This window comes from Canis lupus, chromosome 15 (genome assembly GCF_011100685.1).
Source record: "Canis lupus familiaris isolate Mischka breed German Shepherd chromosome 15, alternate assembly UU_Cfam_GSD_1.0, whole genome shotgun sequence".
In the NCBI taxonomy this organism is placed as follows: Eukaryota; Metazoa; Chordata; class Mammalia; order Carnivora; family Canidae; genus Canis; species Canis lupus.
The window spans coordinates 52,384,137-52,404,073 of NC_049236.1; the positions used below are offsets into that span (position 1 = coordinate 52,384,137).

The 19,937-nt window shown below is 37.3% G+C and overlaps 1 protein-coding gene across 1 annotated transcript in view; it reads right to left on the reverse strand.

Annotated features, from left to right (window-relative positions):
• Window positions 1-19,937, reverse strand: part of DCHS2 (dachsous cadherin-related 2) — a 226,643-nt gene that overhangs the window by 111,328 nt on the left and 95,378 nt on the right. Inside the window, exon 2 of the mRNA XM_038559070.1 lies at window positions 4,932-5,123. Within this exon, the coding sequence (XP_038414998.1) occupies window positions 4,932-5,123 (192 nt within the window). The remainder of the gene's footprint in view (window positions 1-4,931; window positions 5,124-19,937) is intronic.

The following is a 19,937-nucleotide window of genomic DNA, read 5'->3' on the forward strand; positions in this document are numbered from 1 at the left end:
CTTTCCTTATACAAAGCAAGGAATTTTCAAGTAGAAGAATGTTATGACTCACACACATCATTGTCTTAGTCCATTCCAGCTGCTCTCACAAAGTACCATAGACTGGGGAGCTGACAAACAACAGAGACTGATTTCTCACAGTTCTGGAGACTAGAAGTCCAAGTTCAGTTGGCAGCACAGCCAAGTTTGGGGCAAGGCTGGGAGACTGCCAACTTTTCCTGGTGTCCTCAACTGGTAGAAAAGGCTAAGAGGCTCTCTGGGGTCTCTTTTTTATAAGAGCACCAATCCCATTCATGAGGGTTCCACCCTCATGACCTAATCACCTTCCAAAGGCCCCACCTCCTAATATCATTACTTTGGGCGTTAGGTTTTCAATATATGAATGGGGAAGAGGGTGTGTACAAATATTCAGACCATAGCAATCATCAGCCTGGAGATGGTCTCTTCTCTGATTTCTAAAAATTATCAAAAAGCTGTGCAGAGCCTGTAAACATTTTATTGGTTATTTTAAAAATAAAATACCTTTTGGCTAGGAAATTAAAAGTGCATCCCATTTGTTCAGTCTGGTAAAGCTCTGTGGAGAGATGCTGTGGCTAAAGATGCACATGAACATTGCAAGAGAGTCTGGTAAGCTGAGAGAAAAGGGAAGCATTCTTCATAATGTGTGTAGACTCGGCTCAATAGGAAAACAGACAAAAGCAAGGAGGTTTAAATTAAATATCTGGGTTGATTTTTTTTTTATTCCACTGCCAATAATCGTAATTAATTGCACTGCTTTGGGGGGATAAAAAATTTCCGGCATTAACCGATCTTACTTCTCTTAAGATAATTTCTTTATACACTTTTATAAGATCATCTGAAACCAACTAATTAGAAACAGATGTTCAACTACTGCAGAATTGGATTTAAACTGGTTACTCACTTTTAGGATGGGCTTTTACAATTGTCTCAAAACCTATTAAGAATATATTTCTTGGGGGCACCTGCATAGCTCAGTCGGTTAAGTGTCCAACTCTTGATTTGGGGTCGGGTCATGTGCTCAGAGTCATGCAATTGAGCCCTATGTTGGCCTCCAGGTGGAGTATGGGGCCTGCTTCAGATTGTCTCTCTCTCTCCCCCTTTCCCACTTCCTCTGGCTTGCACATGCACATATCTCTCTAAAACAACAACAACAACAAAAGAATATATTTCTGAAGTCTTGAATTAATATTTGTGTGTGCATATATTGAGCTTTACATAGTCACATAGATTTGAATTAATCTAAATTCCTCTGTTTATCCCTATTTTTGTTTCCTACATCTTTTCTTACAAAGAAGCAAGAATTCCTAAAACCACATCGTTAGGGGTTGATAAAATCTAGTCAAATCATACTAGTTTTACCAAATATAAATGACTTCATTTTCATGGTAGTTTCTACATGTTTACTTGTCGTAAATATATTTTTTACTTTATTTGAGAGAGAGACAGAGCAGAAAAGGGGCAGAGGGAGAGGGAGAAGCAGACTTCCCACTGAGTAGAGAGCCCAATGAGGGACTTGATCCCAGGACACCGAGATCATGGCCTGAGCTAAAGGCAGATACTTAAACCACTGAGCCACTGAGGCACTCCATGTAGTAAATATATTTAGACTCATTTTTTTCCCTAACAAATTATGTCTTAAGTAGGTAAATCTGACTATTACTTTCAAAAGAGAAAGTTTAGACCAGATTCATGTTAGTAGTACCCAACAAAGGAGTAGTAAGCAGATAAAAAAGAAACAAGGAAAGTCTCCAAAGCAGAATAACTGAAAAAATAAAAACGCAGAATAGTATGCATATAATAGGTTATCTTTGCTGTAACATATTGAAAATTGAAAAAGCTGTTTCTGAAATGGACTTGGAAATGCAAATGGAGGGGATCCCTGAGTGGCTCAGTGGTTTAGCGCCTGCCTTTGTCTCAGGGCGTAGTCCTGGAGTCCCAGGATCGAGTCCCCCACCAGGCTCCCTGCATGGAGCCTGCTTCCCCCTCTGCCTGTGTCTCTGCCTCTCTCTCTGTGTGTGTCTCTCATGAATAAATTAATAAAATCTTAAAAAAAAAGAAATGCAAATAGAATAGGCATAAATAGCCAAGGCAATCTAGAAAATGAAGGACAAAGCTAAAAGGATATACAATATCATGACCTATTACAAAGCTTAAGCAATGAAGAGAGTTTGATGCCAGTACAGAGGTAGATAAATAGGTAAAAAAAAATAGGAGGGTGCCCAGAAATAGACATATATGTACATAAGCACATGATTCAGGACAAAGAGACACTCCAGTGCAATGATGGAGAATGGTCATTTAGTATCCATACTAGAAAAAAAATAAGCCTTCCTCCTACTAGATTGAAAAAATGAGTATGAAAGGTTAAACAAAGTTTTCAGAAGAAGATGTAAGGTAATGCCTCATATCTCTAAGGTAGGCATATACTTCTAAAAAGGACAAAGCATCAGCTTAAAGATAAGCAAATTGATAAATTAAGCTTTATTAGAATTAACAACTTCTGTTCCTCAAAAGGCACTGCTAAGGGAGTAAAAAGGCAAGCCAGAGAATGGAAGAAGATATACACAATAAACATATACAACAAAGGGCTTGAATCCCCAAAATATAATGAATTCATATACAGAACAAGAAAGGAATCCAATAATACAATAGAAAATAGGTAAAGAACTGAAAAGACATGTCACAAAATCAGTTCTACAAACAGCCAATAAATTTATGAAACAGTGCTCAATTCATTAGTCATCAAGGAAATGCAAAATAAAACCCCAATGTGATACACCACTGCATGAGTACCAGAACTGTTATAATTAAAAAGACATTAAATATCAATTATTGGGAGGATGTGGAGCAAATGAAATTCTCATACCCTATTGGTGGGAGTATAAATTGGTACAGTCATTTGAAAAATTGTTTGGCTTTCTTATGATCTAGCAATTCACTCCTAAATATATACTTAATAGAAATGCTTGGGGTGCCTGGATGGCTCAGTCCGACTTTTGATTTCTGCTCAGGTTTTGATCTCATAGTCATGGAATCAAGCCTTGCGTTGGGCTCCTTGCTCAGTGGGGAGTCTGCTTGAGATTCTCTCTTTCTCCCCCTCTGTGCCTCCCCTGCTTGTACTATCTATATAACTAAATAAAATCTTTAAAAAAAAAGAAATTCTTGCATTTCTTCACCAAATTACAGGTATAACAATGTTAATAGAAGCACTATCTGTAATAGCCTAAAATGTATGCTATCAATCATAGAATAGATAAAAAATGATAAAAAATTCCCATAAAAGAATACTATAAACCAATGAGAATGAATGAACTATTACTACACACAACAGCATGTATGATTCTCAGAAGTAATGTTTGGCAAAAGAAACAATAAGAACATGTAGTGTATAAATCTATTTGCTGAAAGTTTAAAAACAGGCAAATGATATTTGTTGTTAGAAGTCAATAGTGATGGGAACGCCTGGGTGGCTCAGTCCATTAAGCCTCTGCCTTTAGCTCAGGTCATGATTTCAGGGTCCTGGGATCAAGCCCTGTTTCAGGCTACTGGCTTTTCCCTCTCCCTACACTCCTCCACTGGCTCACATGCTCTTTCGCTTGTGCTCTCTCTCAAATAAATAAGTAAAATCTTTTTTTTTTTTTTTTTAAAAAAAAAAAAAAAAAAGGTCAGTAGTGATTAACCTGAAAGGCAGTGGTTGGGAAGGTGGGGATGATTGGGGAGGCAAGGGATAAGCAAAAGGCCTAGAGACGGGCTTCCAGGGTTCTAGTAATGTTTCTTCATCTGCTTCCATACACGTGTTTATTTTACAAAAACCCACTAAACTGTACTATAATTTGTGCACCTTTATGCATGCATTTTATGTCAATTTAAAAGTTTACCCAAAAAAAGACATAAAAATCAAATTGAAGATGACTCTACTGACCTAAGATGAGTCAATATGAACATTAGAAAGAATAATGTCAGCAATGAATGAAATGCAACAAATATGTAAAAATCTAGGACTCTATAGCACACTAGGAAAGAAATCATCCATACCCTTCAGAGATAGTAAATGTCCCAACTCATTGTTCTAAAAACTGATAAAATAATGAGAAATAAGCATTACCCTGTTTCTTCTCTATGAATCGTATTTCAGGATAATCGAATTGTTGATGAGAGAACATTCTTAGTTGAAAAATTCTAGATAATAAATGCAAGAGGAGTAACGGAATTCAAAAGTCACCTCATTGCACTCCCTAATGGAACAATGGCCTGTGTCGGCTGATACAATAAGAAGCACACAGTACCACCTAAATGAATCCAAAACTAATTAGGTTTCTGACTTGGAATGCCAGTTCATAGGAAATATGATAAAAGAGGACATTAAATGAATCCCAAGATGTAATCAGCCACATTCTGAATGTGGAAAATTTATAGGTCAAATAATTTGATTTCTTCCAAAACCAAATACCATCAGAAAAAGGTAAGAAGGGGCAGCTGACTGTTACAGATTGAAACTTAAGGGATATTGCACAATTTTTTAACTCATTTGGATCTTAATTCAAATAAGTCACCTTTTATTTTTTTTTTTTTTTTTTTTTTTTTTTTTTTTTTTTTTTTTTTTTTTTTTTAAGTCACCTTTTAAAAGACATTTTTAGATAATCCAGAAAATGTTAAATGGAGTGGATATTAGATATTATTAAAGAATTATTAATATATCGCAGTCTTGCTTTTAAAAAGTAATTATCTGTTATAGATATGACTGAACTATTTATGGATGAAATGATATTTAATAATGTCTGGTATTTGCAAAGGAAAGAGGTAGTGATTTGTGAAACGAGATTGGCTAATTGGTAATCAATGGTACTCTCTGATATGTACATAGTGGTTCACTGTTGAGTATGTTTGAAGTTTCATGCATGAACACTTACCCCATCCCTAGCTTTCACCAAGAGGTCATAGGTTGCTGGATCCCTTTCCCTATCAATATCTTGAGAAACACAGATTCGCCCATCATGTGGGTCGATCTGGAACGCTGGAGATGCATCATAGCTTTGGAATCCATCATAAAGAGAGTACTCCACAAAGCCATAGAGTCCTGCATCTGCATCAGAAGCCTTAACCTACAAGACAAGAGGTTTTAATCAGTAAGGAAATGGAAATGTTAACATTACTTTTCAGTTGGTCATTAATTACTATCACGATTTGCACAGCCATTCATTCATGAAGCATAGGTTTTGTTTCAACTCTCTCCTTTTACCTTCTGTGACAGTTCTCCTTCTTAGTCTCCTTAGCCTGTTTCTATACTTTCTTTCTTTTCTTTTCTTCTTTTTCTTTTCTTTCCTATTTGTTCATGAGAGATGCAGAGAGAGAGGGGCAGAGACAGGCAGAGGGAGAAGCAGGCTCCCTGTGATGAGCCTGATGTGGGACTTGATCCCAGGACCCCGGGATCATGACTCGAAATAAACGCAGATGCTCAACCACTGAGCCACCCAGCCATCTCAAAAATGATCAATTATTTTTTATCAGCACAATACATATGCAGGAGTTCAACCCTCATTATTATGCTTCCCAAATAAAACTTCATATCAATAACATGCCTTCCTCTTCATTCCATTCTATCTGGAGCGTATAACTGGGATGTGACTTTGGGGGTTCTTCATGCAGTCTGGCACAGTGGTTCTCAATCAGGGTCAAGTCTGCCCCCAACAGGACATTTGGCAATGTCACAACTGGGGAGAGCGTGCTGTGGCATCTGGGGGTGGAAGCCAGAGTTGCTGCTCATCATCCTACCATACACAGGGCAAACCCCACAACACATAATGATCTGGCCCAAAATGTCAACAGTGCCTAGGCTGAGAACCGCTGCATCTGATGAAACTCAACAATGGGCACTGTTATTTCCCTCTTTAACTGCCTTTATTTATTTTCAACTGATGACACAGTCTTGTAAATTTCTCTTCACTCCCATCTATCTCATATTCTCTGGCAATATTATTTATTCTGTGCAACCAGCTAACATGTTTGTGAGTTATTCTTCTCATCAGATGGGCTGAACCAGGAAATCCACAAACTTCCCAACTACAAAGAGCTAAATTCCAAGTACATTTGGTCTATTCCATTCTGGCAGCTGTTAATGATTTAGTAGCCTCAAGTTCTCAAAGACACCAAATATATTTTCTAAAAGCATATGGGATTCTCAATAATTTTGGCTTGATTGGAAGATAAGTATAATGAACTTTAAATTCTAAAACTCATTCTCAGCCTTTCGTAGCACATATTAACAAATAATCTGGCTTACATAAAATGAGTTTCCTTATTTCCACTTTTGAGACCTTTCTCTCATCTGGACTTTTGGCAGGCAAAACAGAAAAAGTCAGAAGTGGGATAAGAGTACTGATCTCAATTTATGTCAGATGCTCAGATTCTGAGCTTCAAAATCATAAAATAAAAATGTATTTATTCCTCCCTGGTTTTACTCAACTCCTTAAAAATACTGACCTAGTATTTTAGAACAACATATTTTTCCTGCTACTATTTGGTCTTGAATACCAGTAATGAATCTGGCACCTTCATGAGGTCTATATTTTCCAGTATCTGTTGACTTACACATAGAATTTAGGCAATTCAAATTATAGAAAAATGGGGAAAGCTTTGCCAGATCTTCAAGAGGAAATTTGATTAGTAAAAGCTCACTGGGCCTTTGCTTCAGAGATCGCTGCTTATATAAAAGAGAGAAACATCTGGTCAGAGTCTATTATCACCATCTCATGGTGCTAATTTTGGATCGAGAAGAGATCTCAGGAGGATTGATTCCTGAATCTACTCAAAGAGCCATGTCCAATCTACCTGTCTTAGACTGAGCTGAATGTAGAGATTTTCACTCTAAACTGACCTTGAGTCAGAGTTGTTCTCCCTTAGTCTGATCTCTCACAAATTTAATGCAGACATTATAAAATGCAAAATATTGATATAATATTAAGATTCCCCTGGTTGCCTTATTAGCTTTCTGAAATAAAAATTTTTTTGACTGCTTCCTTATATTAACAACTGGGGAGATAAACTGAGAACACTGACTCTTGAATACATGTTTTTTGGATGTTCTATAAGTGGAATGGATCTATTTACACTTCATTCACCAGCACAGACCTCACTATTTTGTAGGGTCTCCTTTTTAACAACTGGGCAGCTTTGCTGGAAGTCACCTGCCCAACCATTCACATCGGTACCCCTAAGCCCAAAAGTCAACCCAAAGTCATAGGGTGACACACTGTGAACAACACTGTCCTCTAAGTATTCCTGGGAAATCACATCATTGAATTCAGTGACATTTCTAAAAAAGCCTCAAAGCTCAATAAAAAAAAAAAAAGAGCAATCAAACAGGAAAGTCATAGAAAAAAAAATGGTTGCAAAAAATGACTTGTTTAGATGAAATTTAAAATGAAATAACCCATTTTAATTTTTTTCTTTTGGTAATTTCCAAAATTTCTACCAACAGCATATAACAGTTTGTTTGAAGAAACCAAGCTATTGACACCACACACATTACAAACATGACTTCAAATAGAAAGAAAAAAATAAATTACAAAATAACTTTTTAAATTCTATGTGCTTGGCCAACCACTGATCCCACAGTGAAAACAGGATTATAATATTCCAGTGGAAGCTGGATTCAGCACCGAAGACCACAAGAGATGCAAGCATGCTACTCTCTGAACACAATTTTGGCAAGTTCATCAATGACTTGTGTTTCATAAATTCTAATAATCAAGGCTCGGTCCTTATTTCTACACAACTCAGCAGCTTTCCAGACAGTTAATTGTTTTCTTATTGAAGTATTTCTTTCCCAGACACCATGCTCTGGCTCTCCTGCTCCTCCTACACTTCTCTGACCTCCTTTCAGTTTCCTCCACTGGCTCTGAGTTCTCTTCCTGGCCTCTGAGTGCTCTAGTGCCCCACAGCTTAGTCTTGAGACCACTTCTCTTTTCAATCCACACTACCTTGCTTATGGTGGGTGAACAGTGGACCCCGAAGACAGGTCCGTGTTGTAATCCCAGGAGCCCGTGGATATTGCCTTACACGATAAAAGAGTGATTATTGCCTTATATTGCAAAACATGGTTAGGTTAAGGATTTCAAGAGCAGCTTGTCATGGATTATCCAGATGAGCCTTTCATCCAAAACAAGAGCCCAGAGAAGACAGAGGCAGAGATCAGAGTGAGAGGCTACATACCAGAGAACACCAACAAGCATTAGAGCTTAGAAGAGACAAAGAGAGGGAGGGAGAAAGGCCCTGCAGGACTTTGGATTTCTAGCCTCCAGAAGTATGAGTAATAACAATTTCTGTTGTTTTAAACCAGCAGATTTATGGTTATTTGTTACAGAAGCCGTAGGAAATGAATATACTCCTGAGTGATCTGACCCAGGCCCACAGTACTAAACCAACATATGGTGTCCCAATATTGCTATCTTTGTCTGGTGCTCCAGATTCATGCATCCTGCTACCAATTAGACAGCACCTCTCATGTGGCTAACAGGCACTTCAAATGAGGTATGTTTAAACAGAACTCTTGATACCTACCATGCAAATATGCCACTCTCCCAGTGTCCTTGGTGATGGTGATGCCATCCACTTTTTGTAAAGGCAGCCAGAAAGATACAACTCAAATGACATCAAATCATGTCATTCTTCTATTCAGAATGTTCCAACAGCTTCTCCTAATCACTTCAGTAAAATCAGACCCTTTAATTTGATCCTGACCACTTTTCTGACCTTATCTCCCACTACTCTCTGACTCACTCCTTTCTGGATATGCTGGGCTCCTCAATGGTTCCAGAAGCTATCAGTTTGAGTAACTTGCTTCCTCACCTCTTTCAAGTATCTGCAAAGACCATCTAATCACAGAGACCTTTCTGAATCATGCTACCCAAGAGTGTCACCCTCATTTCCGCCATACTCTTGCTCTTTACCTTGCTATGCTTATCTTCCGAGTACTTATCTCTATTTTATACTGCATTATATATTTTTATCTATTTGTTTATTTCTCCTCATGGAATTTAATCTTCAGAGCAAGTATTACACTTATCTTGCTCCTTGGTATATCTCCAGCACCCATAATGCTAATGCCTGGCTCATAGTGAGGATGCTGTAAATATTTGTTGCACGAATGAATCAATCTCATGTTGTCATAAAATGCAAGCATGTTCTAGAAATAGCTTTTGTTATTATTTTCCTTATTTTGACCTTGGAAAAACAAGAATGAAAAGATTCTCAACATCATTCATCATCAGAGAAATATAAAACAAAACCACAATGAGATATCACTTCACACCTATCAAAATGACTAAAATCAAATAAAAACAACCAGTGTTGGCAAGGATGTGGAGAAAAAGGAATCCTTGTGTGCTGTTGGTGGGAATGCAAACTGGTGCAGCCACTGTGGAAGACAGTAGGGAGGTTCCTCAAAAAAATTAAAAATAGAATTACCATATAATCTAGTAATTCCACTACTGGGTATTTACCCAAAGAATACAAACACACCAGTTCAAAAAAAAAATGCACTTTTAGCACTCTTAGTTTATTGCAACAGTATTTACAACAGCAAATTATGGAAGCAGCCCACATATCCATCATTGTATAAATGGATAGAGAAGATGAAATATCACTCAGCCATAACAAAGAATGAAATCTTGCCATTTTCAACAACACAGCTGGATCTACAGAGTATAACGCTACGTGAAATAAGTCAGTCAGAGAAAGACAAATACCATATGAATTCACTCATATGTAGATTTAAGAAACAAAGTAAACAATGAAAAAAAAAAGAGGCAAGCCAAGAAACAGACTCTTAATTATAGAGAATAAACTGATGTTACTAGAGGGGTGGGGGACAGGCGATGGGTGACATAGGTAAAGAGGATGAAGGGTACATGCACCATGGATAAGCACTGATAATGTATAGAATTGTTGAGTCACTGTATTGTACACCTGAAACCAATATAGCACTGTATATTAAGTATACTGGAATTAATTTTAAAAAAAAAGAAAGAAAGAACAAGAATAAGATAGCTGTGCAGACACCATCACCACCTCCTAGGGCTGTACCACACCACACAGCCATGCCCCACTCCACCATATTCTTTGACATCATCATCGCCAATGAGGCCTTCAGCCACATCTCCTGAAAGCTGTTTTCAGACAGACTCTCAAAGATAGCAGAAAACTTTCATGTTCTAAGCACTGGGGAGAAGGGATTTGGTTATAAATGCTCCTGTTTTTAAAGAAATTATTGTGGGGTTTAAGTGGCAGGATGATGACTTCAAATGCTATAATAGCACTGGCAACAGTCCATCTAATGGAAAAAAATGACAATGAAAGTATCATCCTGAATTATACACATCCCAGCACCTTGTCCATATCAAATGCTATGCCAAACATAAATGGTTCCCAAGAATGCCAAGACTGTGTGGTTAGATGGTAAGCCTGTGACCTTTGGCAAAGTGAAAAAAAAGTGCATGAATACTGTGGAAGCCATGGAACAGTCAGGTCTAGGAATGGCAAGACCAGAAAGAAGATCTCCATTGCCGGTGTGGAAAACCGATAAATGTGACTTGCATTTTATTTTAACTACCAGGCCATTCCTTCTGTTGCTCAGGGGAACACCCCTCATCCCTGTTTGCTTCTAACGTCTGTAATCTTTGTATTCACACTTCAGTTCTTTGGGTTCCGTATTTTCTTTATCTGACTCCAAGTCTTGCTGGATTGCAGAGTTAAGTTTATGATTATGGAATAAAAACCAAACAATAGCAACAACAAAAGAACAAGATATTTCAGAACTTCCATCAAATATTCATTGAGGAATAATTTTTAACACCTCAGACACAATCTATTAACCAACCCATATCATCATAGAATAAAATCCAAAATGCTAGAATTGGCAAAGGAAAAAAAAGACTATTTTAAGACATGTGGAACTATTCAGAGGTTGGAAACAGAACTATATTTTATTTTCACCTTTTAAAATGTATTTCCATAAAAGTTGATAGAGCTGTTAGAGGAATAAACTGTATATCTATTTTCAAGTTACAGAAAAAAAAAACCTTATTGTTCTAATAACATGTTTCTATTGCCTTAATTGAAGAATAGGATTAAGAAACCACTAATTCTACTACTCTTTGACCCACCCACCCCCAAAAAAGCAACCAAAGAAAATTTTATAAAAGGAGATCGATGGGTGGAGGGAGGGGTAACTTGTCCTATGAGGTATTACAAATAAACAATTAAAACAGTGTGATCTAAAAAAAGAATTGGCAGGCAGATCAGTAGAACATAAAAGCAAGACCTGAACGAGAATCTGGTAAACCTAAATTATTTTTATATTACAAAGGAAACATCATAAACCACTGAGGAATGTAGGTTTATCCACATAAGTTGCTAGAAAAATTGGCAAAGTACAGGGGGGAAAATCAAGTTTGATATTAACCTTACACGAAAGTAAATTCTACACAGATATGTTAAATTTAAATAATGAAATTGTTTAAAGCACCAAAAAAATATAGGGGAATATTTGGCTGATGCTTGTATTGGAAAGAAATTTAAAAGCAAAAAAGGATTACAAAACTAAAACAGATGGATAAAAATCACAAAGGAGAAAATCAATACAATGACTACATAACCATTTGAAATTCTATTATGTCAAAAATACCATACACAAAAACATTTAAAGGTGAATTAGGTGCAATATCTATTATATAAATATAGATACAAATATGAGCATGCATATACACAAAAGCTAATGTCCTTAATATGGAAATAGGCATTTAAAAACAACACTGACTTCTCATTATAAAAAAAAAAAATGGGTAAAGGACAAAAGCAAAGTCACAGAAAAATAACATGTATTTAAGAGATACAACTCTACCAGTCACAAAATAAATGAAAATTAAAATAATATTTTAAAATATTGGCAAACATTAAAATAATGTTTTAAGTACAACAAGGATGAAATCAATATGCAGTCATTTTTAAGCCTATCTGGGAAGTAATTTTGTTCTTACCATATGCATATGGTAAATATTCTCCAAAACTTAAAAATATTCATCTCTTTTGACTCAGTTAGTATATTTCTAAAAATATATGCAGACAGCTATTCGTATGAAAGACATATAATGTAGCATTATTTATTCTAGAACCCAAATGTCCAACAATAAGAGTTGTTAAATAAATTATAATTCTTCCATCGGTAGAATATAAATGTATAATGAAAATTGTACATTTAAAGACACATGTTTAGTAAAAAGGAAATAAGTCAACTAAAAAGTCATATATGATATCTCATTTCTACAAAAAGTATCCAACATACAGAATAAAAATTAAAAGGAAATAAACCAGAGCAGGGAACCCTTCCAAACTCCATTTTATGAGGGCAGCATTACCTTAATACCAAAACCAGGCAAGGAAACTACAAGAAAAGAAAATTATAGGCCAATATCTCTGATGAACATAGATGCAAAAATCCTCAACCAAATATTAGCAAACCAAATCCAATAGTACATTAAAAGGATCATACACCATGATCAAGTGGGATTTATTCCAGGGATATAAGAATGGTTAAACGTCTGAAAATCAATCAATGTGATATACTACATTAACAAAACAAAGTATGAAAATCATGCAATCTTCTCAATAGATGCAGAAAAAGCATTGGACAACTCAACAGCCATTCATTATAAAAACTCTTAACAAAGTGAGTATAGGAGAATGTACCTCAACATAATAAAGGCCACATATGACAAGCCCACAGCTAACATCATGCTCAATGATGAAAGCTGAGAGCTTTTCCCCTGAGATCAGAAACAAGACAAGGATGTCCACTTTTGCCACTTTTACTAAACAGAGTACTGGCAGTCTTAGGGAGATTAGGCAAAAAAAAAAAGCACCAAATCAAAAAGGAAAAATTAACACTCTCTATTTGCAGATGACATGATATTATACAGAAAAAAAATCTAGAGTTTACCAAAAGAAAAAACTTGTTAGAACTAATAAATGAATTCAGTGAAGCTGCAGGATAAAAAAAATCCATATACAAAACTCTGTTGTGCTTCTATACAGTAATAATGAATATCAGAAATAGAAATTAAGAAAAAATCCCATTTATAAGGGCATCTAAAAGAATTAAATACCTAGGAACATTTACCCAAGGAGGTAAAATACCTGTATACTGAAAACTATAAAAGCATTGATGCATTAAACTGAAGAAGACATAAACAAATGGAAAGATATTCCACGCTCATCCACTGCAGGAATTAATATTGCTAAAATATCCATACTACCCAAAGCAAGCTACATATACAAAGCAATCCCAATGGCATTTGTCATAGAAATAGAACAAGCCATCAAAATTTCTGTGTGACCACCATAGGTGCTGAATAGCCAAAGCCATCTTAAGAAAGAAAAAACAAAGTTAGGGGCATCACATTTCCTGATTTCAAACTATATTATAAAGCTGTAGTAATCAAAACAGTATGGTACTGGCATTAAAAACACGCAGAAAGATAAGTAAAAAAGGATAGAGAGGGGTGTCTGGGTGGCTCAGTTGGTCAAGTGCCTGCCTTCGGCTCAGGTCTTGATCCCAGGGTCCAGAGATCGAGTCCCATGTCCAGTTCCCTGATCAGCGGGGAGCCTGCTTCTCCCTCTCCCTCTGCCACTTCCCCTGCTTGTGTTCTCTTGCTCGCACTCTCTCTCTCAAATAAATAAGTAATATCTAAAAAAAAAAAAAAAAGGACAGAGAGCCCAGAAATAAACCTACACGTATACGATCAAACAATTCGTCAAAGGAGCCAAGAATAAACAATGGGGAAAGTTTCTTCAATAAATGGTGCTGGAAGAACTGGACAGCCATTTATGCAAAAGACTGAAACTGGATTACTCTCTTACATCACACACAAAAATCAAGTCAAAGGGAATTAAATACTTGAACATAAGACTTGAAACCATAAAACTCCTAGAAAGAAGCATAATGGGTAAGCTCCTTTGCATTGGTCTTGCTTGCTAAGATTTTTTGGATCTGAAACCAAAAGCAAAGGCAACAAAAGCAAAATTAAACAAGTGGGACTATATAAAACTAATTTTGGAAAGGAAACTTGTATTGCTCTAAAATTAACCAACAGGAAAGAAAAAGAAAGGAAATGAAAGGAAACAAAACGAAAGTAAACCATCAACAAAATGAAAAGACAACCACATAATGGGAGAAAATATATGAAAATCACTTATCTGATAAGGGGTTAATATCCAAAGTATATTTTTAAAAGACAACAACCTCATATGACTCAATAACAAAAAAGGGGGGATCTGAATAAATATTTTCCCAAAAAAAAAAAAGACTTAGAGATGGCCAATAGCCATTTTTTGAAGGTGTTTAATATCACCAATCATCAGAGAAATGGATATCAAAAATCACCACCAGGAAATATCTGTCAGAATTGCTCCCCCCCCCAAAAAAAAAGAAAGGAAAGGAAAGAGGAAAGGAAAGGAAAGGAAAGGAAAGGAAAGGAAAGGAAAGGAAAGGAAAGGAAAGGAAAGGAAAGGAAAGGAAAAAAAATAACAAGTGATGGCAAGAATATGAAGAAAAAGGAATCCTCATGCATTGTTGGTGGGAATGCAGACTGGTGCAGCCACTGTGGAAAACAGTATGGAGATTTCCTCCAAAAATTAAAAATAGAACTACCGTATGATCCAGAAATCCCACTTTTGGAGCATATACCCAAAGAGAATGCAATGTAATCAGTACCTTGAAGTGATACCTGCACTCTCATGTTCATTGCGGCATTCTTCACAATAGCCAAAACACGGAAACAACCTAAGTCTATCAACAGATGGATGGATAAAAAAAGATATGGTGCGTATATTCAGCAGATTATTATTCAGTCATGAGAAAGAAGGAAATCCCACCATGTGCCACAACATGGATGGCCCTTGAAGGCATTATGCTAAGTGAGATAAGTCAGGTAAAAACAAGTACCGCATGGTATCACATATACGTAGAATCTTTAGAAAAAGAGTCAAACTCGTAGAAACAGCAGTAAATTGCTTGCCAGGGGCTGGGGCAGGGTAGGGAAATAGGGAGTGGCTGCTAAAAAGGGAGAGGCTGGTAAAAAGGTATTCAGCTATCAACTGAATAAGGTTTGGGAATCTGATGTAAAACATAGTAACTGTAGTTGATAACACTATATTGTATAGTTGAAATTTGCTAAGTGACTAAAACTAAAAGTTCTCATCAAAAAAGAGGAAGGGAATAAATATGTGAGGTGGTGGGTGAGTTAATGAGCCAGATGGGGGGAATCTTTTCATGATGTACACATACACCAAATCACCATGGTATACACTTTAGATATCTTACAATTTTATATGTCAATTATACCTCAGTAAAGCTGACGTCAAATAATGAATAAATGAAAACAAGCCAAACATTAAGTAATATAACATGGGGAATAAGTGATTTTTATTTTCACTCCATTCAGTTTTTTGTGCACATTCTCATAAATTTAGTTTCATGGTAACAATATTATGAAAAAGAAACAGAGCATCAAAACTACAAACCTAAAAAAAAAAATTGTATTTGATAAGCAGCTGCCATCCATTTATTCAGCCATTTGTGAGGACAGCGTCTGGTACCTCATTCTTGCAAACGCACCAGGAGCAGATACAGAAGAGGCATAAGGCCTACACTATCATGGACTTCAGAAGCAGATTCCCACGAACTGTTCTGTAAAAGGGTAGATAATAAGTATTTTAGGCTTTGCAGGTCGTCAGGCCTCTGTTCCAATGATTTGACTCTGCTATTTTAGCACAAAAGAGCCACAGACAATATGTAAATGAATGGCTTTTTTTCTAATAAAATTGTATTTGTAAATACCAAAATTTGAATTTCATATGCTTTTCACTGTTACGTATTCACTGATACAATGCTGACATACGAAGAGAGATAAATACAGGCCTTGTAACGTATTATAAAAATACTGCAAAAATTATTAAGTAATTAAGGAAATCTGATCTGATCTTTTTGGGTAACATTTTATATTATTTTTGCCTTTCAGATTGGAAAAGATGAAAGGTGTTGATCATGTCCAGTGAATGTTAAAGATATTCTCACTTTCAGTAAAAAAATGGGAATACAAAAGCCCACTGAAATGGAGATGGTTAACTTTAGAGCAATACAGCAGACTAGTAAGAATTTGTTAAAAAGAATAAAGCAGATAGATCCATGCGTGCACACATAGAAAAATAACTGGAATATATTTTTAAGAATTAAAGTTTAAAAATTTGCAGTAAGGTCCCACTTTTGAATTTTCAAACATGCTATATGTGGTACAGTAATCCTATTGCTTTTGACTCTAGGATCTCACAGGTCAAGGGAAGAGAAGGGCTTTTATAATGCCTCCCCTCCACCCAAAACTAGAATGATCCGTCCTCCACTCCAGAGGCAAAAAAGGATGGATCAGAGAATGAGGAGAGCCAGGTTTGGGAGAATTAGGTGCTGAAGGAGTAGACTAAAATGAGAAAGACTGACAAATGGAGGCAAACTAATGCTTCTCCAGGAGTGTGCCCACATGTCCAAGGGAACACAGGCCAGGCCAGGGGACAGGGCGAAGGAGCAGCTGGGCAAGGGGCATCATGCTTGGCTTCTCAACACCCTCTCGCTACCATGAGGGTTGCAACTGCACTGCAAGACTTAAAGTACAAAGGGGACTTTACATGCTTTGGGGTTCCATGGGTGTGGTCACCAGCGGAGGAAGAAGAGCAGATACAGTTCTCCCCACCATCACCCGGACTCTTTCAACATGAACAGCAGGTGAAAGCGATGGGCCACGTGGTACCACCTGACCTGCTGAAAAGTACGGCCTACTTCCTCTTGCCCAGCTTCCTAACTCAAGATAGAACACCACTGTGCAGAGTTGCATAAATGTTACTATTTCCAGAGACAATAAAAATCGGAAGAGCATGCCCCAAACTACTCACAGGTGTTCTCTCTTGGGATGCAATCCATGGCAAATGTTCACTTTTTAAAAGATGTGTTTTTGTAAGCAGCATTTTCTATTGAGCATGCTTTGGTTGAGGCACAAAGCTCCTATGCTGTATGACTTTTAAGGGCCACCCTCTCCCCACTCCGCCCACAAAGGACACCCTTCAGGGCCTGCAAAGTCTAGAAAGGGGAGCTGGTTGCTATATATATATTTTTTAAAGGATTTCTGTGAAACATTAAATGTTCTTTCAGCCAGTCGCTGCTTCGTTAAATGAGGGTGGGGAAGGAGAGAGTGCACATGTAGAAGAGAGAAGGGCCTCCGTATCTCTGCATTTCAGAATACATTCTGAGTATATGCCTGTGTCTTAATTTTTTGCAGCCATGCTTTTTTGTTACTATTTTTCTGCACTTTATTTTTTATTTACATTCAAGAACGAATCTTCTAAAGACTCTTCATTTTTTAAAAAAATTGATTGAACTTGTTTCATGATGATAACACTCTGGAAGTAGTTAAAGGCAAGTGGGTGCAATACATACGTGCTTCTAAGAAACATGATTTCCAAAATTCTTAACTTCTTAAAAAGAAAAAAAAAGTGTCTCATTCTCTTTTGAGGATGAATAGCCTAAATTAGAATCATGTGACTTTTATCTTTTAATTGTAACCTTCCCTGCACATGTTTTGTGAAAACAAAGAGGTCTGCTAAATTTATGAACACACAGGGTCTTCCCAGTAGAAGGGAGCACTCTCAGACACAAACATGAACAGATACACTCTAAACTCCAGGGGCTCCCATGGGTTGGAAACTCCTCAGGAAAAGACAAATGGTGGGAAGGCAAAGGTAGGAAGTCCACAGTCTAAACTTAAAGCTGTGAGGAGTTCCAGAATGAGCCCTGAGTTGCTCCAACAGAGTTAAGGGCTGTTTTTACACCTGCAAAAGCACCATAATCACAGTTGACAAGTGTTAAGGTTTGGAAACTTCAGTTCCATTTAGCAGCTTTGCTTTCTGGGAGGAAAAGAGAAGGCGGTGTGGGTAGATGGAACAGAAAAGCCTGGGCTGCGTGGCTCTACCTCCCTGCCCTGACGCAGCCAACTGCTGTAGAGCTGCAAATTACCATAAGTATATATACTGTTCAGGGAATTTCCTACCACATATCAGTGTTCCCTTTATGAAGACCTACAGGGAAAAAATTCCCCCAGGCTTTCATTCCAGGAAAGTCAATGCCACTTCTCGGGAGCAGCAGAAATGTTTCTAACTGGGGGACTACATGAATCCTTGTTCCTATGGGGAATTGCATCAGCTTTAATGCATATGCATGATCTTGCCCACTCTACTTCCATGTACTAAATTCTTCCTGGTTTTGTCTTATTATGTAACTTCGTGCTCTTTTCACCTTGATTTCCTTAATTCTATCTTTCGGAATCTCATGTAGTTTTGTTAGTAGCTTCCTCTTATTTTTTTTTAATTAGGTGGAGTACAAAGTACATTAACTTAATGAAGACTATCTTATAGAAATAGATACTATAAGCATAACAGTTACATGACTGATAACTGAACGAGGAATGCAAACTTAAGAGACAGAGACCAGGGGCAGCCCGGGTGGCTCAGCAGTTTAGCGCCTGCCTTCGGCCCAGGGCGTGATCCTGGAGACCCAGGATCGAGTCCCACATCGGGCTCCCTGTGTGGAGCCTGCTTCTCCCTCTGCCTGTGTCTCTGCCTCTTTCTTTTTCTGTCTGTGTCTCTCATGAATAAATAAATAAAATCTTAAAAAAAAAAAGAGAGAGAGAGGCCAGAAAAAGGCCAAGACCACTCTAAATACGTAGCTAAAATGAATTAAGCGCACAGCCTCTTCCTTGCAAATTAGAGCCTCTATAAGTTGACTGAAGGCCCACTCACATGGCTGTCCAACTCATCCCACAATGTTTCAATAAACACTTGGGCCTGAAACCTTTGAGCTGGGAGTGAGACAAAGACAGGACGAGGAAAGTAAATGGTTATTTTAAAAAAACAAGCTGTGTATCTTCATATAATAATCAGCTCTTTTATCTCATGTCAACATAATCATGAGGTTTTCTGTATCCCAAATGCCACAAGTGCCATATCAGTGCTGAGGACTATGTCTAAAGGAAACTTTTAAGCCAAAAAGCAGTACTTTCTTGCCAAAGTATGCTACAGACTTTTTCACTATGACATATACCAATCTAAATTTTCCAGTTTTCCAGAAATGTCCTATCAGTCTTCTCCACCATTTCAGCCCTGAATTAGACATGCTCCTTTTGTGACCCTGAAGTCTAAGGAGCAACTCCTCACTACTCCTCCAAGCACGTCCAGGGACGCTCAGAATTAATTACATCAGAGGTTAATGATGTCTCCTCACACGGCCTTATTTGTATTCCCAGGATGGCACAAATCACTCAACACATACATACATAATCTTGATGTGCATAGGGAATAATTCCTTGGTCCCAGATACATCCATACTCAAGAATTTAAAAATCTATGTAAGATTGGTCACATAGCTTTTATATCCATGATATAGTCATATATTAATTCTCTCAGAAAGCACAGGTAAAGGTGAAGAACAGAAAGTTCTCTCCCCCTGCTCTATAACTGTTATTAATGAAGGCGGCTAGAGTCCAGGCCAGTCTTAGGGCCACCAACATCTTACTCCAGGCCAGACTAATATATTACAACAAATTTCATTCTTTACTTAAGTCGGCACTATTTCACTTGTAAAGCAGTGAAGGAGCAGGACAAGTAGAGTGGTGTTACAGCTAGTGATTAAGCCCAGGGCTTCTCTCAGGAGCCAGAGTAGCTTTGAAATCTGGTTTCCCCTCTTAGCACCTTATCTTGAGCAGTAACTTCTCTATGTCTCCGTTTTATGAAAAGGAAATAACCCATCTGTAGGCATGTGCTCA